The following is a 20,114-nucleotide window of genomic DNA, read 5'->3' as shown; positions in this document are numbered from 1 at the left end:
TTGGATTTAAGCCCAGAAGCCTAGGGCCGCAAGGCAACGGTGCTCACCACTATTTGTACCAGATAAAAACACTTCGGTTTTGTGTCTCTACAACCCATAACCTTTTTATTTTTGTACAAATGGGGCTATTCTTGTGAGGTGAGCTGTAGTTTTTATTGGCAGCATTTTGCGGTTTTTATGACTTTTTGATCACCTTTTATTCCATTTTTAGGGGAGTCAGGATGATTAAAAAACAGAAATTCGTTTTTTTTTTGTTCTTTTACACCATTTGCTGTGATGGATGAATAACATGATTTAATAGTTAGATATATAGATATTTTAATCGTTTGGACTTTTACACCCCCCAGTTCTGTTCATTTATGATTGTATATATTTCTTTCTCTTCATAGATGGGAACAGGATTCATGTTGAGCTTTTACTATTTGTTGGTTCATGTTTCGAAGACTGTATTAAACGTTTTCTGCATTTTTAGTCTCTCTAGGGGAATTTATCATGGAGTTTCTTGATAACGCTTTAAATGTACTGTTATTTCTGTACTGCAGTATTTAGTCGGACATAAAAGAATGTAAAAGTGTAATTCTTAAAGGGGTATTCTTAAAGGAGTAGTCTAAGTTTATGCCTCCTATTAGTTGTTGTAGTTTACGATGAAAATGATGCCACAAATTTGGTGCCTTCAGACCAATCCTCGTTTCCCACAAAGCCACGACCCTTTGTAGCACGAGCTGGAAAAAAGTGTCCAAAATACATTATCAATATCATACAAAGTATGTTTGATAGTGTTTTAGTACAATTTGCGCCAGAAGACTGTCGAATTCTGAACAGTAAATTTGCCAGTATGTTCCTGTAGATTTCGAAGGAAGCTGTATTACAGATCTACCGTGTTTCACTGAAAATAAGACCGTGTCATATATTAATTTTTGCCCCAAAAGAGGCGCTAGGTCTTGTTTTTGGGGGATATCTTATTATACTTACCTAGAAGGCTCGCTCCGGGTCCCTCCCACTGCTGGAGCACCGATGTGCTTTTTGCAGTCCTCGGCTACCCTTAGAAGACTACTTCCTGGTTAAGAGATTCATAAACCCTGCCTCCAGGAAGTGATGGCTCTGAATGGTTCTCTACTGCTTCTTAGCCAAGCAGTGCAGTGCTCAATAAACAAATGCGATGGCTCTGATTTGTTTATCAAGCACTGCATTGATTGGCTGCACAGTGTTCAAAGAACCAATCACAGCCATCGCGTTGTGGAGGCGGAATTTATGAATTGGCTGAGCCGAGGCATTGATTCGCCATTACATAAATCCCGCCTCCACAATGTGCTGGCTGTGATTGGTTCTTTGACCGCTTCTCAGCCAATCAATGCAGCACTTGATGAACCAATCACAGCCATCGCATTAGTTCATCGAGCACTGCATTGATTGGCTGAGCAGCACTTAAGAACCAATCAGAGCCATCGCTTCCTGGAGGTGGGATTTATGAATCCGATAACCAGGAAGTAATCTTCTGTAGGCGGCTGAGGACTGCAAAAAGTGCATCGGGACTCCGGAGAGCAGTGGGAGGGACCTCGACCAACCTGATAGGTAATATATTCCTTTCTTTTTTTATGTAATGCAGGGCTTATTTTCGGGGTAGGGCTAATATTTTAAGCCTCCCGAAAATCTTGAAAAATCAGGGTTGGGCTTATTTTCAGGGTAGTTCTTATTTTCAATTTAACTTAAAAAAACTTTCTTTAATTATTAGGTTCTCTTGCCAGCTGCGAGTCGTCATATTTGGCAACAGTGGATGACAACATCAAACCAACACAACAGTCAAGAGTCTCCAACAGTGAGGACTGTTCTGCAGAAAAGTGGAAATCTCCACCCGCTAATAACGCGAAGAAACAATCTGCAGTCATCTGTGAGCAACCGGACAGCAACAGCAGCAGTAACACTGTGAAGAACCATCCAAGCTCTGCTTCAACACCCTCTTCGACATCATCGTCTTGCTTTCAGAGTGGAGCTGCCCTACAGAGTTCACAGTGCGCTATGGCTAAAGCCTATAAACAGCCGCCTGTGGTGTTCCTTCCCAAGTTGGTGTATGACATCATCACCTCCACCGACAGCAGCGGACTCTCCAAGTCATCATCTTTTCTTCCACACTGCGACGTCTCCTGGGCCAGTTCTTTCCGACCACTGTTAAGTAAAGTCATGACTTGCACAGAGCAGTCTCTGTATTACCGCCAATGGACGGTATCCAAACCGAGCCATATGGACTACTGCAATGTCAGTGAGGGTAGAATGGACACCTTCCATCCGAGGAGACTGCTGCTTAGTGGACCACCGCAGGTATAAACCAAAACCTGTAATTGTGTTTTGTGATGGTCTAAAATGTGGAAAAATTACAATTCTGTAAGGGTATATGGATGTCATATGAATGGGGTTACCAAGCTCATGGCCAAAGGGGAGAATCACTGACAACCAGCGGATCTTGCTTTGGTGGAACCACGTTTTTTATTGCATGAATTCCACGCCTTTTTTGTTTCCCATTGAAAGTTCAGTAGTAGAGATGAGCGAGCGTACTCGCTAAGGCAAACTACTCGAGCGAGTAGTGCCTTATGCGAGTGCCTGCCCGCTCGTCTCTAAAGATTTGGGTACTGGCAGGGGGCAGGGAGCGGCGGGGGAGAGCGGGGAGGAACGGGGGGAGATCTCACTCTCTCACTCTCTTCCCCCCCCCCCGCTCCTCCCTGCTCACTCCCGCAACTCATCGATCTCCCCCGCCGGCACCCGAATCTTTAGAGACGAGCGGGCAGGTACTCGCATAAGGCACTACTCGCTCGAGTAGTTCGCCTTAGCGAGTACGCTCGCTCATCTCTATTCAGTAGGCATCTGAATTAGACATGCTAAAAACAAACTATTGGCATGTACATTCTTGACGTGGAATCCATATCGGTAAATCCGCGTGCAGATTTGCCACATTGAATGCAGCAGAAATTTGAGTTTGTTTCAGATTCCTTTTACTATTATGATGTGAATCCACGCTGGAATTTTCCTGTATAGATTTCATACCACGTGAATAAGGCATAACACGGGTGACCATTTAGCTGATTGGGAAACTGAGGCCGTATTTGCAAGGGCGATATTGCTACGCATGTTCTCTCCCATATGGTCAGAACTTGCATTGGAAAAGAATCCATTAAATTCAATGAAAAAAAAAACGTATAAGGACAGCGCTCCAGCCCACTGGGATTTTGATTCAAACCAAAAGTGTAGACAAATATAGAAATGACTTACCCGGTGTAGGTGGGATGGCCCCGGAGTGGGCCACCCACCCCACACCTCCACGTCCTAGGATGCGTATAAATCCAACCAGTGGAAGTCCACGTCTATGTTTCTTCACCCCTGTAGTAAAAGGGGGGAGCTAGCCCCAGCCTGTCGCACCCCTGGGTGGGGATCCGACCATAAAACCGAATGCGTGAAAAAATCAAGAAAAAAGGCCCGGCGCTCCAGGAAACACTCCAAACCGAAAGAGCTCAAAGATCAATTCAGAATCTTTTAACCTTAAATATTTAGACGCGTTTTGATGTACTTGATAAAGTCGCGCTAACATCGACGAAACGCGTCTACATATTTAAGAATACAAGATTCTAAATTGATCTTTGAGCTCTTTCGGATTGGAGTGTTTCCTGGAGCGCCGATCCTTTTTTCTTGATTTTTTCACGCATTTCATTAAATTTAATGGGTTAATACTCTTACGATTCTGCTCCTGGGGCCTATTCAGGCTGCCATAGGCTCAAGTATGCTTGGCTGCACGGAGCGCAGTTGCGCCTGAACGAGGTTATTCCAGTGGAAAGATTGGTGCTGTCTGATCTTCCCTGCATGTAGTTTAACTACGTGTGGGGAAGATAGGGCAGGTCCTATCTTCTCCCGGGGTTACAAAGCATGTCCGAGTAAAGAGGTGGTCTTGTCCCATAGAGATCGGTTTTGTCCCGTTATATGGCTATGATTATCATGGCAGTATTAGGGGGAAAAAAACACGCTCATCTGAATCCGCCCATTGGACTGCTAATCCGAGATTGAACAATCACAGTGTGTTTTATTTTTGGGTGATTCTTCTTCAAGAATCACACATTATGTCCTATGGGAGCACGAAAAAAATACATTGTGTGATCTGCGTGCGAGAGCGATGCGTTTTTCTAGCATTTTACTATTAGAACCACTTGCGAAACGTAAGTAAATCTTGTTGCATGTTTTTAATGCAAAAGCTAATTGGACAAGTATCAAAATCGTTGGGAAATCACTAGAAATATCGTCAAATTATCGCTGAACGAAACTGCAAGCACTCATGTAAATACGGCCTGAATAAAAAATTGATCAAAAAGTTTTATGCACCCCAAAATGGTACCTATAAAAACTACAGCTCACCATGCAAAAATAGTCCCTCACGCAAAGCCATTAATGGGTTAATAATAAAGTTATAAAGCTAAGAATTTAGCAACACAAAACAATTTTTTTTTAACGTTTTCTTAATTTTTTTTAAAAAGCAGTAAAGCAAAAAAAAACAAAAAAAACATCTAAATTTGGAATCTCTGTAATTGTATTGACCATGTAATAAGGTTACCATTGTTTTTTCCACACGGTGAACACCATAAAAGCAAAACCCAAAGAATGACGTTGCAATTGTGTTTTTTTACATTTCCCCCCACTTTACCTTTTTAAATACATTTAATGGTGCATTCAATGAGACTATTAAAAAATAGAACTCGTCCTGCAAAAAACAGGCCCTCATATGGCTATGTGAATGGAAAATTAAAAAAAAAAAGTTATGGCTGTTGCGAAGGCTACATTTGTTTTGACTTCGAAGGCAGATAGGAAATTGGAAAAATCCCGTGTGCCGGAGGGCCTTTATACTCACAAACAAACTGTAGGATTCCAGCTGGGGCTTTAATGAACTTTAAAAATGTGTTTAATTAGTGCAGAACATATGGTGAATGAATCCCTAATGGACGCCTGCAAGCTGATAAATATTATTAGTATGCCGGCTATCGTGTCTTTATGTCTTCTGATCCTCCACTATCGCAGTCCGCAGTGACACAACCGTAATATACTGCTAATCTCTCTTCTAGGTGGGGAAGACGGGTGCTTATCTCCAGTTCCTGAGCGTCTTGTCCAGAATGCTCATCAGGCTGACGGAGGTGGATGTGTACGATGAGGAGGAGATTAATATCAGTGAGTTCGCCTTCACTCACATATTACATAGAACCACAAATCCACTAGATCCATACGCAGATCCACATCAAAATCAACAGCAGAACTCCCGGGCTCTGGATCAAACTGTCAGATCCACATTAAAGAAATCCGTAATGGATACATCATAAGATTTTCATGACATATCTGTTAGGCCTCATTAGCACAAGCGTTTTTACGTGGCTATTACAGATGAGCGAGCGTACTTGTTAAGGCAAAATACCCAAGCGGTATTGCCATTTTCGAGTACATGCCTGCTCTTGAGAAAAGATTCGGGGGCCGCCGAGCGGTGAGTTGCAGGAGTGAGCATGCGGGAGCGGGGGGGGGGGGGGGGGGGGAGAGAGATCCACCCCTCCTTTCCTCCCCGCTCTCCCCCGCCGCCCCCCACCGGCCCGCAAATCTTTTGGCATGAGCCAAGGATTTCTGCCAAGCAAAGAATTTCCTCGCTGCTGCGTTTTTCTTCCGCCATACTCCCGTGTGCATAGATGGGAAAACACTAATTAAGCTCGGGACGCAATCGTGACTATTATTCATTGATGCAATATTCGTGAAAATGCACACGCTCATGGGTAATTGATTCATTAAAGAAGTGCCTAAGGCTGGCTTTACATGGGCATAAGCGTGTTGCATCTGCATATTTATGCGATAGGCGTTGCATTTGTACGTGTGCATATATTTGCACTTCGTATTTGCGCATTCAAAAAAAAATTCAAGTGTACTTGCATTTATTTCAATGGGCAAAGCTTAATTAGGTTGTTATGTGCTTTTTTGTGCATAAAATGCAGGAAAATAGAACGTGCTGCATATTTTTTTGTGCAACGGAAATGCACATGCAAAATACACTCATGTGAACAAAGCCATTGAAATCTATGGGTTGTATTCACTGCGTATTTATCACGCATGCAAAATTTGCATACGTTATAAACAGCGCAAATACAGCAGCAGCCATTACCCATAGATTATAATAGTATCCATCTATTGACTCCTTTCTTTTTGCTGCATTTTGTCTTAAATCACATTTAGGACTAATTTTTCTACCTTTTTTCACAGAATTTTTTTCAGTTTTTCATTTCATTTGAGGTAATGTGTACAAAAAGGAAAAAAAGATTTTCTTAAAATGTATAGTTCTTTATTTTTAAAATTATTATATTTTCATTAAAATAAAGTACAAGAATGGGTTTGTCATTTTATTTTGGACATAATTTGTATAATCTCAGATTACAGAGGGGATATGGAAACGGTTTAACATCTTGTCCCCTCTGAAGCCATATAAGACCTCTGGGGGTCATTCACACTGTATTTTTTTTTATTTCACACTTTTCCACTGTAACTGGACCATCCATAGGCACAGCATCCATAGGAGCCCCAGTTACAGGGTAAAGCATCCCACTAGTGTGACAATAGCCTCTAACAAAGCTGATCTGGGTCTGCTAAGACCCTGCAACGCTGACATGCCGAGGGTCACTAGGTCCAATGCAGGAAACGGCACTGCCACTTCCTGCATTATCTACATACAGAGCACTCATTGATCGCTATGTGGCCTGCAAAAAAGAAGGCAGAAGTGGTTACAAATTGCTTCTGTCTTCTCCTCTGGGTCCTCAGCTGTGTCTGACAGCCAAGAACCTGACCTGCTCCTGATAGAATGCAAGAGCAGGACCTTTAATCCCACGCCGTATATTTACTATTGGCGCTTGGTCCCTAATGGGTTAAAGGGGTTGTGCCAAGATATAAAGTTATTCCCTATCCATGGTAATGGGATATCTTTATGATCGGTAAGGTTCCGACTGCTGGGAGAATGGGGATCCAATTGGTCTTCAAGTGAATGGAGAGGAGGTCAAGCAGGTACAATTCCACTCCATGCATTTAGGTCCAAGCACTGCTGCAATCTCTATCGAAGTGTCATCGAAGTGAATAAAGCTGCACTCGCTCGGGGACTGACTGGATCCATGTTCTCGAGGTCGGTGTGGGTCCATCGGTTATACTCCAGACGATCAGTATAGGTTATTCCCTATACTGTGGATAGAGAATAAATGTATAACTTTGCACAACCCCTTTAAATGTATATATTTTATACATTTTTTGTACATGTCCTCAGTTGTAGATATGTGGTTTTTCACTTGTTCCTACCACATTATAGACTCCATATCTGACTCATACACCATCTGCATCCACTAGTGCACATTCATTGCCAATATTCATGACGATTTCAGCTCAAAATAGATTTATTTTACAAGTATCATTTGTATTACAGGCCTAAAATCCCAGCCTGAGCAACCTTTCCATCAGCCGCAGGACATATGGCCAAATGTGGATTTGGTTAAGAGAATGGACTTTGATTACATTCTGCATGACCCCAAATATGAAGACGCGAGTGTGATTTGTCCTGAGTCTCAGAAGTTCATCCAAGAAGGTAGCACAACATAAATACCATGACTAGTAACACCATCATGTACTATTTCTGTCTTTACTTATTATTCCCTGTGTCCTAGTGTAAAACAAGCTGAGCGACTCGCGAGGTAGTGAGGCGAGACACAACTTGCATTAAAGGGGTTTTCCACGCAAAACTATAGATGATCTGTCTTCAGGATAGGTTATCAATAGTTGATTGACTGGAGTCCATCACTCAGGACCCCAGCCGATCAACTGATCGGGCAGCTGCTGTCAGCGCCGCAATACACAGGCAATGGTAATTGCAGGCACAGCACTCATTGATTTTAATAAGCGCTGTGCCTGCAATTACAAGTGCGGCCACTACATAATGGTCGGAGCCAACTGTTTCCACTCCTACTCCTGTGTATTGCAGCACTGACAGTGGAGCACAATCAGTTGATCGGCTGGTGTCTGACCGGTGGATAGAAGTCTAAGAAGTCTCTGCTGATCATTAGTTGGTTAGGGTAACTGACTGGCCACATTCCTTAGGCCCACACTTAGCCCACCACCCTTACAAAGGCTCGCTACTAGCTATGTATATTTTACCGCTAATGTTAATAGCTTTATTATGTGTCATCATAACCCAGGTGTAGGCAAAGTACAGTATATTATTTATGATGATGACATTCGTTACACCTTTACTTGTTGTTCTCAGATACATCAACTAATAGGAAACATGAAGACGTTTATGTACGGCGCCCAACAACACGGATGAGACTGTCTAAATATGCCTCATATAATACCTACCACCACTGTGAGCAGTGCCACCAGTATATGGGGTACAACTCCAGATTTCAGGTAATTCATCAACAACTGTTAATTTTGCAAAGTGCATATTTTAATGTTCTGTATGGCACATTTGTCTCCCTCACTGTGTAGTAGTTATTAAAGAGAACCTGTCATCACTAGAGATGAGCGAGCACCAAAATGCTTGGGCTCTCGTTATTCGAGTCGGGCTTTTCGTAAAATTCGAGAGCTCTATTCGAATAACGAACCCCATTGACTTCAATGGAAGACTCGAGCATTTTTGTATGGGACCCACCGGTTGCCGAGCTTTTTTTTTCTCCTGTGTTCGTGTTCTCTCTCTCTCTCTCTCTCTCTCTCCTCCCCCAAGCCAGCCATAAACTACCATTGACGTGCGCATTGACGTCAGAGGTGGGGATGGGCCAAAATTGGGGCGGGGTCGAATATGGCGTGATGCTCGCTCGAGGAGCAAGCACCATCGAGTATGCTAATACTCGAACGAGCATCCAGCTCAACTCTTCGTTGAGCTTGATGCTCGTTCGCTCAACTCTAGTCATCACCTTTGAGACCCATAAACTGTATTATGGGACTCAAAGGTAAGGGAATGGAGAGTCCAGGAAGCTGTGTTTCATACTCACTGAGTGCCTTGTTCCCTTACCTTTCAGATCAATAATTTGCTAATTGTCATTTGTTTAGGTATCCAAATTAATCATATTTTAACTCAAAGAAGCATACAAATCACACACACATTGTATGTGATTGGAAGTAATCTGTTTATTCAATTAATAAGCAGAAGTATATATCCAAAGACATTTTGTAAGGACCGGCGGTTCGCAGGTCCCTTGTGCCCTCACCACCGGTCCTGTCACAGGGGCTGCTGCTGTGTGGCGCAGGGGAGCCCCGGTCCTCGTCACCTCCCCTGGCCGCCGAGCTCCTCCTTGCTGCCGAGTTGCTAGGGACGCGGTGGGTGTTGCCCCGCGCCGCATCCTCGGTATCATGGCAACCAGGCATGTGTCTCCTCCCAGCCTCCTGCAGGGCTGGAGGCGGGTTACCCAGTGCTGCTTGGTGCACTCAGCTGCTGTCTGACTCCCCGTTCCAATCAGCTGCTGGGGCGAGAGCTCTGACAGCATTTAAACCTTATTGTGTCTGCATTCCAGTGCCAGTGTTAGTTTGGTCTTCCTGCTACACCAGCGTACTTCTTGTTGTGACTCCTGACTTTTGACTCCCTGTTTTTGAACTTGATATTGCCTTTGCCTGACCCTCTTGTACCGCGTACCCTCTCGTTGCCGACCCGAATAGTCTGACTCTCCTTGCTGTTGGTTGTTCCAGTGTCTGTCTGTTTGTTAGTCCCGATGTTCCCTTCCCTAGTGAGTGTAGGGATCATCGCCCAGTTGTCGCCATGGGGCTTAGCCCAGGGGATCAAGTAGGTAGGGACAGGGGTTGCGGGTATTCTCAGGGACTCCAGTTTTCCGGACCCCGAGTCCTGACACTTTTGCTATGATGCTAGAACACGCCTCACTTTTGAAAAGTAGAATTTATTACTTATTTATCATTGGTTATTAAAACTAAAAAACAAGAACAGTGACATCTTAGAGGCAAAAAAGGGATAAAATTGGTCAGCATTTCTCAATCGAAATCTATAGATGCACGTTAAACCAAGAACCTTGCATTATTTAATGTGGTTAGAGTATTTATTATAGGTATGCATACCTCTGATGGTAAATGTATTTTGCGTACTGTTGCCACTTTTTGGTTTCTGCATCTTAGTTAGAGGCAGGACTTCTCTCAGGCCGATTGGAATTATTTCTCATGAGACTTCTGTAAAATTGCCATGTCTTGGAGAACTGGAGCTGATAGCACAAAGGTTGTGTAGTCTGGTTCTCTTGTCTCAAAGTACTGAACGTATGGGAAGTACTGATCAAGCAAGGTTGTACTAGATGTACATCTGCAAAGTTCTCATGAAGGAAAATGTCAACAATATGATATGGCAGGCTGAAGCATACAAGATGGCTACATATTTACTACTCTAATAAAGGTGATGACAGGTTTCCTCTCCTGACATGTCTCTTTTAGTCAATACTTGAATTTCCCAATTATGGAGTATTTTTCTTAGAACTATGTATTGTGCCGTTGCTCTGATATTCTTCCTGGAAATGTATGAAAAAAATTCACAAATCGTTGTTACCACACTGAAATTTTGCTGACAATCTTAAACCCGAGCTTAAGCAGGAAAGTGGACAAGATTTGCAAAAATCTCGTCCACATTTTGTGGACAGTCCATTGCAGCCAAGCCACATGGAAACCGACATGCCACGCAGAATTCAAATCCGTGGCATGTCAATTGTATCATCTGTTTCTGCTGCGGACTCTCTCCTCTCTATGTGGAGAGATGACTGCAGCGGAATACAGGCAGACAAGCCGCTTCAAAACTCGCGATTTCCGCATTTCTGATGCGGAAATCTCGCAAAATTCCACGGGATTTCTGCCCCATGTGACCGTAGCCTTAACAATGTTCATATTACAGGGATTGTCAGTAGGGGAGATGATTGTAGAACAAATTGTTTTAAGGAACATTTTTAATGATTTCTCTCTTAGATGCACGAGTCATCGTTACATGCATTTGCATTTTCCTACTCCTTGTTGGGGGAGGAAATCCAGCTTCACTTCATCATACCGAAATCCAAGGAGCATCACTTTGTCTTCAACCAACCTGGGGGCCAGCTGGAAAGCATGAGGCTGCCAATTATCTCAGACAAGGTACATGAGAAGCGGAGGGTTTACTTAACAATGTTGGAAAAAAATCCTTTCTGTCTGTCTGTCTGTCTCCTGTCTGTCTGTCTGTCTCCTGTCTCCTGTCTGTCTGTCTGTCTCATGTCTGTCTGTCTGTCTCATGTCTGTCTGTCTCATGTCTGTCTATCTATCTTAATTAGCATTTTCTTCTTTACTTTCTCTTTAGAACACTGACAGCGTGAAAAGTCCAATCTTCACCCCGACAACAGGGCGTCATGAACACGGCCTCTTCAACCTGTACCATGCCATGGACGGCAGCAGCCATCTGCATATTCTAGTTGTCAAAGAATACGAAATGACCATCTATAAAAAATATTGGCCAAACCACATAATTTTGGTCCTGCCTAGTATTTTTAATAGTTCCGGAGTGGGTAAGTACTATGTAGACACTGCCAGCAACCCAACTGAGAATTTAAAGAAATTTAAAGTATACCTCCCACAATAAAGAAACACTGCAGCTGAAATGGACACACTGGGGCAGATTTACTTCTGAGAATTTGACCGTTTACTATGGCAAATTACACCAAAAATACTGTCTAATATATTTTGCACCACATTTAGGATACGTTTTAAACACTTTTGGAGATTTGGACACTTTTTTAGACAAGTCTAACAAAGGGGTGTGGCTTTGTGGAAAAGGGGGAGCGACCTAAACATGCAAAATTGTGCTAACATTTAGATGCAGTTTTTGGCATAAATTTAACTCACTAATAGGTGGTTTAAACATAGATTATACAGTCTACAAATGCTCCAGATTTATCATTCTGTAGAGTCACTGTGAGAAATTTGGCGTACCTAAAGATTGTCAAGTGACTGTAGTCCCATATAAACATGGGCCCCGATAGGGCAAGTGAGTGAGAATCGTTCCTAGCTTACCTAAAAAGCAAAAGACTACTGTCTTATGTACATAGGCAGTCGTTCATGTATGAATGACTGCCTGTTTACCCTGAATACAGGTAGAGACTCCGGTGTGCTGTGCCTCCATTCAGTGAGCGATTATTGCTCTTGTGTAAAACGACAGAAATGATAATCGTTGAGATGCCTGCCGGATACTTAAGCACCCAAGAATCGTCCCATGTAACAATACCCTTATTGTGCACTGTCTAACTATTAGACAGTACCACAGTTTAACTTTTGCCCCAAAAGAGGCACAGGGTCTTATGTTGAATGGGTGAGTGCTGCCTCTGATTGGTCACAGTGCTCAGCCAATCAGAGGCAGCCCATTCTGCTGAATACTACTGAGAGCAGTTCAGGAGAAGAGCTGGCTGGACGCGGCTAAGCCCCGGCAGCTGCAGAGAGGTGAGTATATATATATTTTTATTTTTTACACTTTTTAGAATGGTTTTCAGGGAAGAGCTTATATTTGAAGCCCTTCCCCGAAAATTACTCTAGTGCTTGCCGGCAGCCCATTTTACCCATTCAAAACTTGTTTTAGTTGAAATCATTCATTTTCATCCACTTGAGTGTAAAGTGTACAAACTCTTGCTTTCACACGGAGCAGTTGTTGTTTACTTGTTCTATTTTGCAGTTGCTGAAATGCACACTTCTCTGCTAACCTCTGGGTAAGGGATGCCATAGTAGTGGCGTAGCTAGGCTTTCCTTCTACAAGAAGGCAAAGATTTACTATATTACTGTTCCAGCCCTGGATCTTAATATACCGGCCAAGACAGAGGGGCTTGTTGGTGCCTCCTCTGACACCCAGCGCCTACAGCACATGCAATGCCAGCCCCAAACATACAAAGGATGAAATCTAATATCTGTATAGTATGTAAATCATTACTGAACTGACCGATTGGCAGTTGCATTGGCCAACTCGTCTTGGACTCACTTCCTCTGCACCCTGCACCAGGCTGTTGATTCCCTTGAGCTGGAGATGCCATGTGTAACTGAAGGGCTGCACCAGTGCTGCACTTCCGACTTCAGTGCATGTGCATGACATCATTGTATCTGGAAAAGCTGAATGGATGTCACTGTGCATGCGCCAAAGCATGAAGTGCAGTGCTGGTGCAGTCCTTCAGCTACACACTGCATTGGAATCTTCAATCAAACGATTCAGTACGGATTAACCCTTTCCAATCCAATTTGTATCCTGGTTTTCCTAGGGGGCTTACTCTTTTTCTGCTGTTATACAATGGCGCTATCTGCTGGCTAAAGCCAGTACTGCATGAGGTGACACGTTGGATAGGCTCCGACAGCAGAGAGGCTGGCAATATACAGTAAGAGAACCCCGATGGACGTCTTCCAACATCGGAGCTGCACAGCCTTGAATCATAATGTCTTCAGACGTCAGACAGTGGATTGGAAAGTGTTAACATACCACGTGGGAAGCACAAAAACATGTATTTCCAGCAAATATGAGCACTGAAGAAGATAAAAAGGCAGCATAAGATTTATCTGTTAGTGGCACATGATATATAATGGTAGGCTGTGTTGACAGACATCCTTAATAATTGCAAACTATCCTGTTTACTGTAATTTCTAGGGGCGGCTCATTTCCTAATCAAGGAGCTGTCATTTCATAACCTGGAGCTGGAGAGGAACCGACAAGCCGAGCTGGGAGTCTGCCACCAGGACGTGTGGCCCTTCATAGTCATAGCTGATGACTCTTGTGTCATGTGGAACTCCGTGGATGTTAAAGTCACGGGAGATCATCCAAGGTACTCAAAAGCCTCACTAGTCACTACCGTATAACCATTAGGAGAGTGTGACAATACACTGTTCATCTTATACTAGAATTGATCTCGATGTATAGCCCCATATACTTTTGCTTTATTAAAGGGGTTATCCGGTGATTTAAATTTCTTCTCGGAATGTGTAGAGTCAAATCCCTCCACTTACAGTAGCATTCCAACAAGAAGTCATGTGGTATCACGACCTCCATTGTTAGAGATGTCATAGGAGAGCGATGGCCTGTCGACTCATTAAAATAATTAGGCAAGGCCCTCTTTATATCACCGCTAATGCATTCCGGTAAGAAATTTAAATTGACGGATAACCTCTTTGAGTTTAGTAAGTTCTCTGCTTTTGAATGGATTCATTCAAATGAATGGCTGTGATTGGTGCATCAAGCGCCGCCTCTGATGGGCTGAATCTGCACTCCTGAACCAATCACAGCAATATCTTGCTGGAGGCAGGGATTTCAATCCGCGTCACCAGCAATAGATGGTCTATCAGCGCTGACAAGTGCCCGGCGGCCTGCCTGGAGCTCCGGAGAACAGTGGCGGGGACCCGATCAGCACCGGCTTGGTGAGTATTACTTTTTTGTTTTAGGTTGTGCAGCTAGCACTTGCGTTAAGCGCTGCCCATTCATTTCCATGCATCCACTAGCGTCTTATAGTGCTTCTACTCGGAACAAGTATCATAAAAAAAAAATCCCTTGGTTATTTGAAACTGAATGCTAATCGTTCAGCGTAAACACGGCCAACGGTGAACGATAATTTATTTACTTATCGTTCATTTCACGCAAGCATGAAAATCATCATTGGCTGGTTCGCTAATCGTTCGGTTTAAATACCGCTCTTTGAGTCGTTTTCTTCTAGCTCTGTCATCATTCGCACGTTTGCTCATATGAACGATAAATCGTTCCGTGTAAAAGCCCCCATACCAGCTGTCTGTCTCAATAAATAAGCCTCTGTAACAAATGTTGTCCTCTCAGGAGCTCAGCAAGAGGAATGATGGGCAATGTGAAAAAATAGAGGAAGGGTATGGGGTGCTTATTATGCCACAAAGCGGATATGAGACTAGTAGTCTGCAAAGTCAGAGCTCTGTCTTATTTATTTACATCTCACTGCAAATGTTAGTAGTTCTGCCCGTGGTTAATTACGAGATATCATCTCTATTATAATGTGACTCAAATTATAAGAATGTCTTAAAGTCAGGAACTCTGCACAAAGACCCTCAAGACCCCTGACTACATTGATTCTTATATTCCACCCCAAATCTAATTACTTCCATTCTCTTACCACAATGTAGTAAATTTATTTTATCTTCACCGCCCTCTAAGTATAGAATTATTCTTCCAGTTCTGAGATAAAATGACCTCAGCGGACATGAAAATAAATTACAGCCGCTCACATTTATCTTTGTAAATATCGCAAATTGGCCAAGAGATCAAAGTACATTTAGTATAAGAGTTAATTGCTTATTAAAGGTATAACAAATCAAGTTGACCATTTATTTCTAGTGGACGGAAAGAGAACCATGCGCTCGGCAATCTCCCTCTAAGCCATAAGAGTGAATGGAGCACCGGTCATGCTTCACACCATCCGGGTATATAGGAACTATTAGGGGTTGATCCAGGGAACAGTCTGATTGCCATTAGGGAGTCGGGAAGGAATTTTTTCCCCAAAAGGGCTAATTAGCTTCTGCTCTTGTTTTTTTTGGTCTTCCTCTGGATCAACAACACAGGAGGATAAACAGGCTGGACTAGATGGACATTGTCTTCATTCGGCCTTACATACTATGTTACTATGTTACCATCACTTCATTTACAGGGAGAACCCAGGATGCATAGATGTCGGGGTCACTGGAAGTCCTGGCGGTTGAATCCCCAGAGATCAGACATAAATGTCATTAGTGGAAAAACCACTTTAAGAAAGTAAAACAAAGTTGGAGCCAAATGTCTACTAGTGTTTAGGATACCTCTAAATTATGTCTGATCTGTTTGTTCCTCCAGAAAATAGCATGCATTTTTAACCCAAGCAAGGTTAAGGGGGAAATCAGGATCAGTAGGTGACATTCCGACAGATACCCTATATTTATGGCCATCTTAGCTCTACAGAAGACCTAAACATTCATGGTTCATTGCACTTAACTACCATCTCCGTATTCTTACCAATTCATGCTAAGAGGTCCATGTAGTTTAGATCTATCCATCCTTAGAGGTTACGGTGTTGTTTGCATGGATTATACAATGTGTAAGTGACAAAGGGGTACCAAGAACTGACTGGTACAGTGCAAGGGGCTTGCAGAAGAGCAGCACAGATCTCATTCCCCTAGATGTATATGATTGTGGGGGTGGAGTTGCAATTAAAAGGATCGTCATTAGAGATGAGCGAGCACGTTCGGATAAGTCAGTTACTCGAGCGAGCCTCGCTCTTCTCGAGTAACTGCATTCTTGTCCGAGCGTGCTCGGGTGGCGGCAGGAGTGAGCGGGGGGCGGTGGGGTGTTGCGGGGGGGAGAGAGAGAAAGAGATCTCTCACTCTCTCCTCCGCTACCTCCCGCCGCCCCCCGCCTTCCCCGAGCATGCTCAGACAAGAATGCAGTTACTCGAGAGAAGCGAGGCTCGCTCGCGTAACTGACTTATCCGAGCGTGCTCGCTCATCTCTAATCATCAAGGTACTTATCCATTTGCCAGTGTCTGAAACCACACCCACTGAAAACATTGGCCACGCCTTGCGATTTTACTTTCATGTTGTGACATTATCACATGACCACATTGTATAAGTACATGTGATGTATACACAATTGCACGAAGGTAGGTCAATATGGTCACATGATTTTGTTATATGACTACATGGATGCAGAATCACAAGGGCAACATGACTAGCCCGGTGTTTAGAGTCATGCTAGAGGGGGGCTAGTACTCGATTACATTGGTGATCTCAATAAGAAAAAGCGTAAATGATAAGAAAAATAGAAAAGACGACATTCCAAGTTGTGACTTATGTGTTTTCTGATCATCCTCCAGGGATTTTTCCTGGCATGAAAGGAACGTGTCTTTAAACTATGTACTAAAGCATATGGAAGCCACGCAGAACATTCCCCAGTATGCTATGCTTGGGATGGGTAAATGGACAAATAAGACTAAAGGTGTAGATAAGATGGAACCCTTCTCCCGCTGTCATCTGCATGACTTCATTCTACTCAATGTGGACCTGACACGTGATGTACAGTACAACCAAAACAGGTAGGTGGGCTGCCCGAGTATATGGATGATACATGGCTCCAGACCATTCTTCATTTGCAATCAAAGACTTCATGGATATCTTCTTCCTACCAAAGTAATATTGTTTAGTTCTCTGTTGGCAGACAAAGTGTTAACTTTAATTTCCCTCCATTTTATAGAGCCAGAAGTCGCCATTGTTACGTAATTACCTTGTACCCATGCCAACAACAGCATCAATCTTGCAGACTTTATTTACATTATGTAGCTATTTGTAGACGTTCGTCCCACTGTTTTGCAGAGCCCCTAATGCCAGAGCACTGAAGGGCGGAGCGCATAGTAAGCAGTAGTGAAAATGAGTCCCAGCTAGAGATGAGCGAGCATACTCGCTAAGGGCAATTGCTTGAGCGAGCATTGCCCTTAGTGAGTACCTGCCCGCTCGAGAGAAAAGGTTCGGGTGCCGGCGCGGGGGAGCGGTGAGTTGAGGCAGTCAGCAGGGGGGAGCGGGGGGGGGGGGGGGGGGGAGAGGGAGAGAGAGATCTCCCCTCCGTTCTTTCCCGCTCTCCCCCGCAGCTCCCTGCCCGCCACTGGCACCAAAACCTTTTCTCTCGAGCCGGCAGGTACTCGCTAAGGGCAATGCTCGATCGAGCAATTGCCCTTAGCGAGTATGCTTGCTCATCACTAGTCCCAGCATTATCAATACGTAGAAAAATACTATTGGTATTGTCTGTGAAAGAGGCAACCATCTTTTATCTTCAGATGTGGCACCTACTGAGAACAGCTAGAGGGGGCCAATAGCTATGAAGTAGTTGTGGTCAGATTTTTTTTTCATTTGGTGACTCTAGTCCTTGGGTCAGTATTGTTGAACCCTAATTGGCAGAGTATAATTAGGTTAGGATCACCTGGAGACCATAGAAACCCATCGTAAAGTTTCATCATGGTAGCATGAAAACTATGAGATAGCACAATGAATCTAACACAGTATATTGGCCATAGGTAATGCATGCATGTCACTAAGGTTGCTGGAAATCATGTTTGAATAATGGTATTACAGAGTGACTGAACATAAAAGTGGTTGTCCTCTTTGGATAATCCATTTTTGTCAGAAGGGTCCGCCAACGACAAGCTGATCATAGGTTGTCCTGCTAGTGGGAATCCCAGAGATTGCTCCACAGATTTCAGGCAATCTATCAGCAAGTGTACTATTTCCCTACAGCTCCACCACAGGGCAAATGAGGTATTACACAGTGTTTATAAAAATCAATGGATTGTCCGTGTAAAGGTGGCTTTACACAGGACAACTATTAGTCTGAATAGTTACTTGAAATAGTTGCTGAAGCATACGAACGACTGTTATCTGTGTGCTTCTCACAGACCAATTGCTGGTCACTTGCTTTGCAATTTTGCGATCGCTAAATGAATTGTTGGGAGCCTTTACCCTGCTGTAATATCATTAGTCAATAGTTAGGAGGCGTGGGGTTCTTTGGTGGGTGTGTATTTGAAATTTCAATCCCTCCCCAGTGTACGCTCATTGGTTGCCAAATCCACTCAAAGCAAATAAATACATGTGAGTGGTCTTTGAGTGGCCACTGCGGGGCTGATTCGAATGAACAGTTGGTGCTGGAGTGAGTTTGCGAGCTTCGAAGACCAAATCCGTAACAGCGAGTGTTCTTTCAAAGACCAGCAGGGACTATTCAGTCGAGGATCACTCGCATATATATATATGTGTTTTTGGGAACCAGTGGGAAGAAAAAATGTTCTAAAGCGCTTACATTCGCTCTATTGCCCAGAGGAGAGTTGTCCCATGCAACGCTAAGCTAATGCGCAGACATGCTTACTCCTGCAGAGTTAGCGGTTACTGGAACTTTAACGACAGCCATATTGGTTGTCCCATTGTTTCCCCTATGTCACATTAAATAAAAAAAAAAGTGACAGAATAAAATTTTTAACTTGACAGAACAGAACCACCTTAAAACATACTTCTTTAACTTCAGAATTTTAGGTGGCATGCTCTTTAAATCCCAATATTTCCTGTTCTGGTATCTAAGCATTCCATGAGGCCTCACTGTAATATATGACTGTATGTCAATATTCATGATGGTCGGTAACAGTCTTATCTTTCGAGGTCTTGAGTCACTTTCTGGTAGATGGTAGCGGTGTAGAGTTTCCCCGTGATTGATAAACATGTTTGTACCTTTCCCATCTCAGATTCACATGTGATGATGTTGACTTCAATCTGCGAGTGAACAGCTCTGGGCTGCTCATCTGTCGCTTTAATCGCTTCAGTGTCATGAAGAAGCAGATTGCAGTCGGAGGACACCGCTCTATACACATTAAACCAAAAGTAAGGACAATCACAACTTCAGCGCTTGCAGCTATAATCACCTGATTTGACTTTTAGGAAACAGCAGTTTAAAGAGAAGTGCAGAGTGTATAAAGTAGCTGGCAGCACATTAAGGGAGCCTTATCAGAGCAAAGCGGTATGTGGTATTGTGGCTTACTCTATTCACTTGACTAAGGGCTGAGCTGCAAACATGCAGTCATATTAGATTGATTGTGCTTGTAGTCGTCGGTCATGGAACTTACAGGTCTGAGAAATACCTTACCAGCTTGGAAGTCTGCATACCTAATGCCATTGACTAATCAATTGTTATGGATTTATTAAAAAAAAAAACTACTGATGATATGACCTGTTTGCACAATGAACAAATTAAATGGGTAGAATAAAGGCCCATTTACATGCAACGATTATCACTCAAAATTCGTTCAAACGATAGCACATGAGTGATAATCATTGCATGTAAACGCTGCCATTGTTCACTCTTCGAGCTGAACGATGATTTTAAGGTGAGCTTAAAAACCATAGTTCAGCCGGAGAGAGATAACAGGGACTGCATGCTGTGTTCTGCACGGGAGTTGGAGATTACATTGTATTCTACCAACAGCCCCTGTGAGAAAAATGGAGCTAATTGTGAGAAGAATGGAGCTGATTGCAGAGCTCAACCCACATGCTAGGATCTGCAAACAGCTACCAAAGGCCCTTTTACACGC

General features: G+C 43.3%; 1 protein-coding gene across 1 annotated transcript in view; it reads left to right on the top strand.

The window, feature by feature from the left end:
* The window catches only part of GREB1 (growth regulating estrogen receptor binding 1), a 101,404-nt gene that overhangs the window by 65,792 nt on the left and 15,498 nt on the right, over positions 1 to 20,114 (top strand). Inside the window, exons 21-29 of the mRNA XM_066597185.1 lie at positions 1,733 to 2,316; positions 5,094 to 5,196; positions 7,466 to 7,624; positions 8,300 to 8,442; positions 10,984 to 11,145; positions 11,345 to 11,549; positions 13,661 to 13,835; positions 16,869 to 17,087; positions 19,272 to 19,407. Of these exons, the coding sequence (XP_066453282.1) occupies positions 1,733 to 2,316; positions 5,094 to 5,196; positions 7,466 to 7,624; positions 8,300 to 8,442; positions 10,984 to 11,145; positions 11,345 to 11,549; positions 13,661 to 13,835; positions 16,869 to 17,087; positions 19,272 to 19,407 (1,886 nt within the window). The remainder of the gene's footprint in view (positions 1 to 1,732; positions 2,317 to 5,093; positions 5,197 to 7,465; positions 7,625 to 8,299; positions 8,443 to 10,983; positions 11,146 to 11,344; positions 11,550 to 13,660; positions 13,836 to 16,868; positions 17,088 to 19,271; positions 19,408 to 20,114) is intronic.

The sequence above is a fragment of the Eleutherodactylus coqui genome, chromosome 1, assembly GCF_035609145.1.
Source record: "Eleutherodactylus coqui strain aEleCoq1 chromosome 1, aEleCoq1.hap1, whole genome shotgun sequence".
In the NCBI taxonomy this organism is placed as follows: Eukaryota; Metazoa; Chordata; class Amphibia; order Anura; family Eleutherodactylidae; genus Eleutherodactylus; species Eleutherodactylus coqui.
Note: the sequence above shows the minus strand (reverse complement) of the source record. Positions and strands in the feature narration are given on the sequence as shown.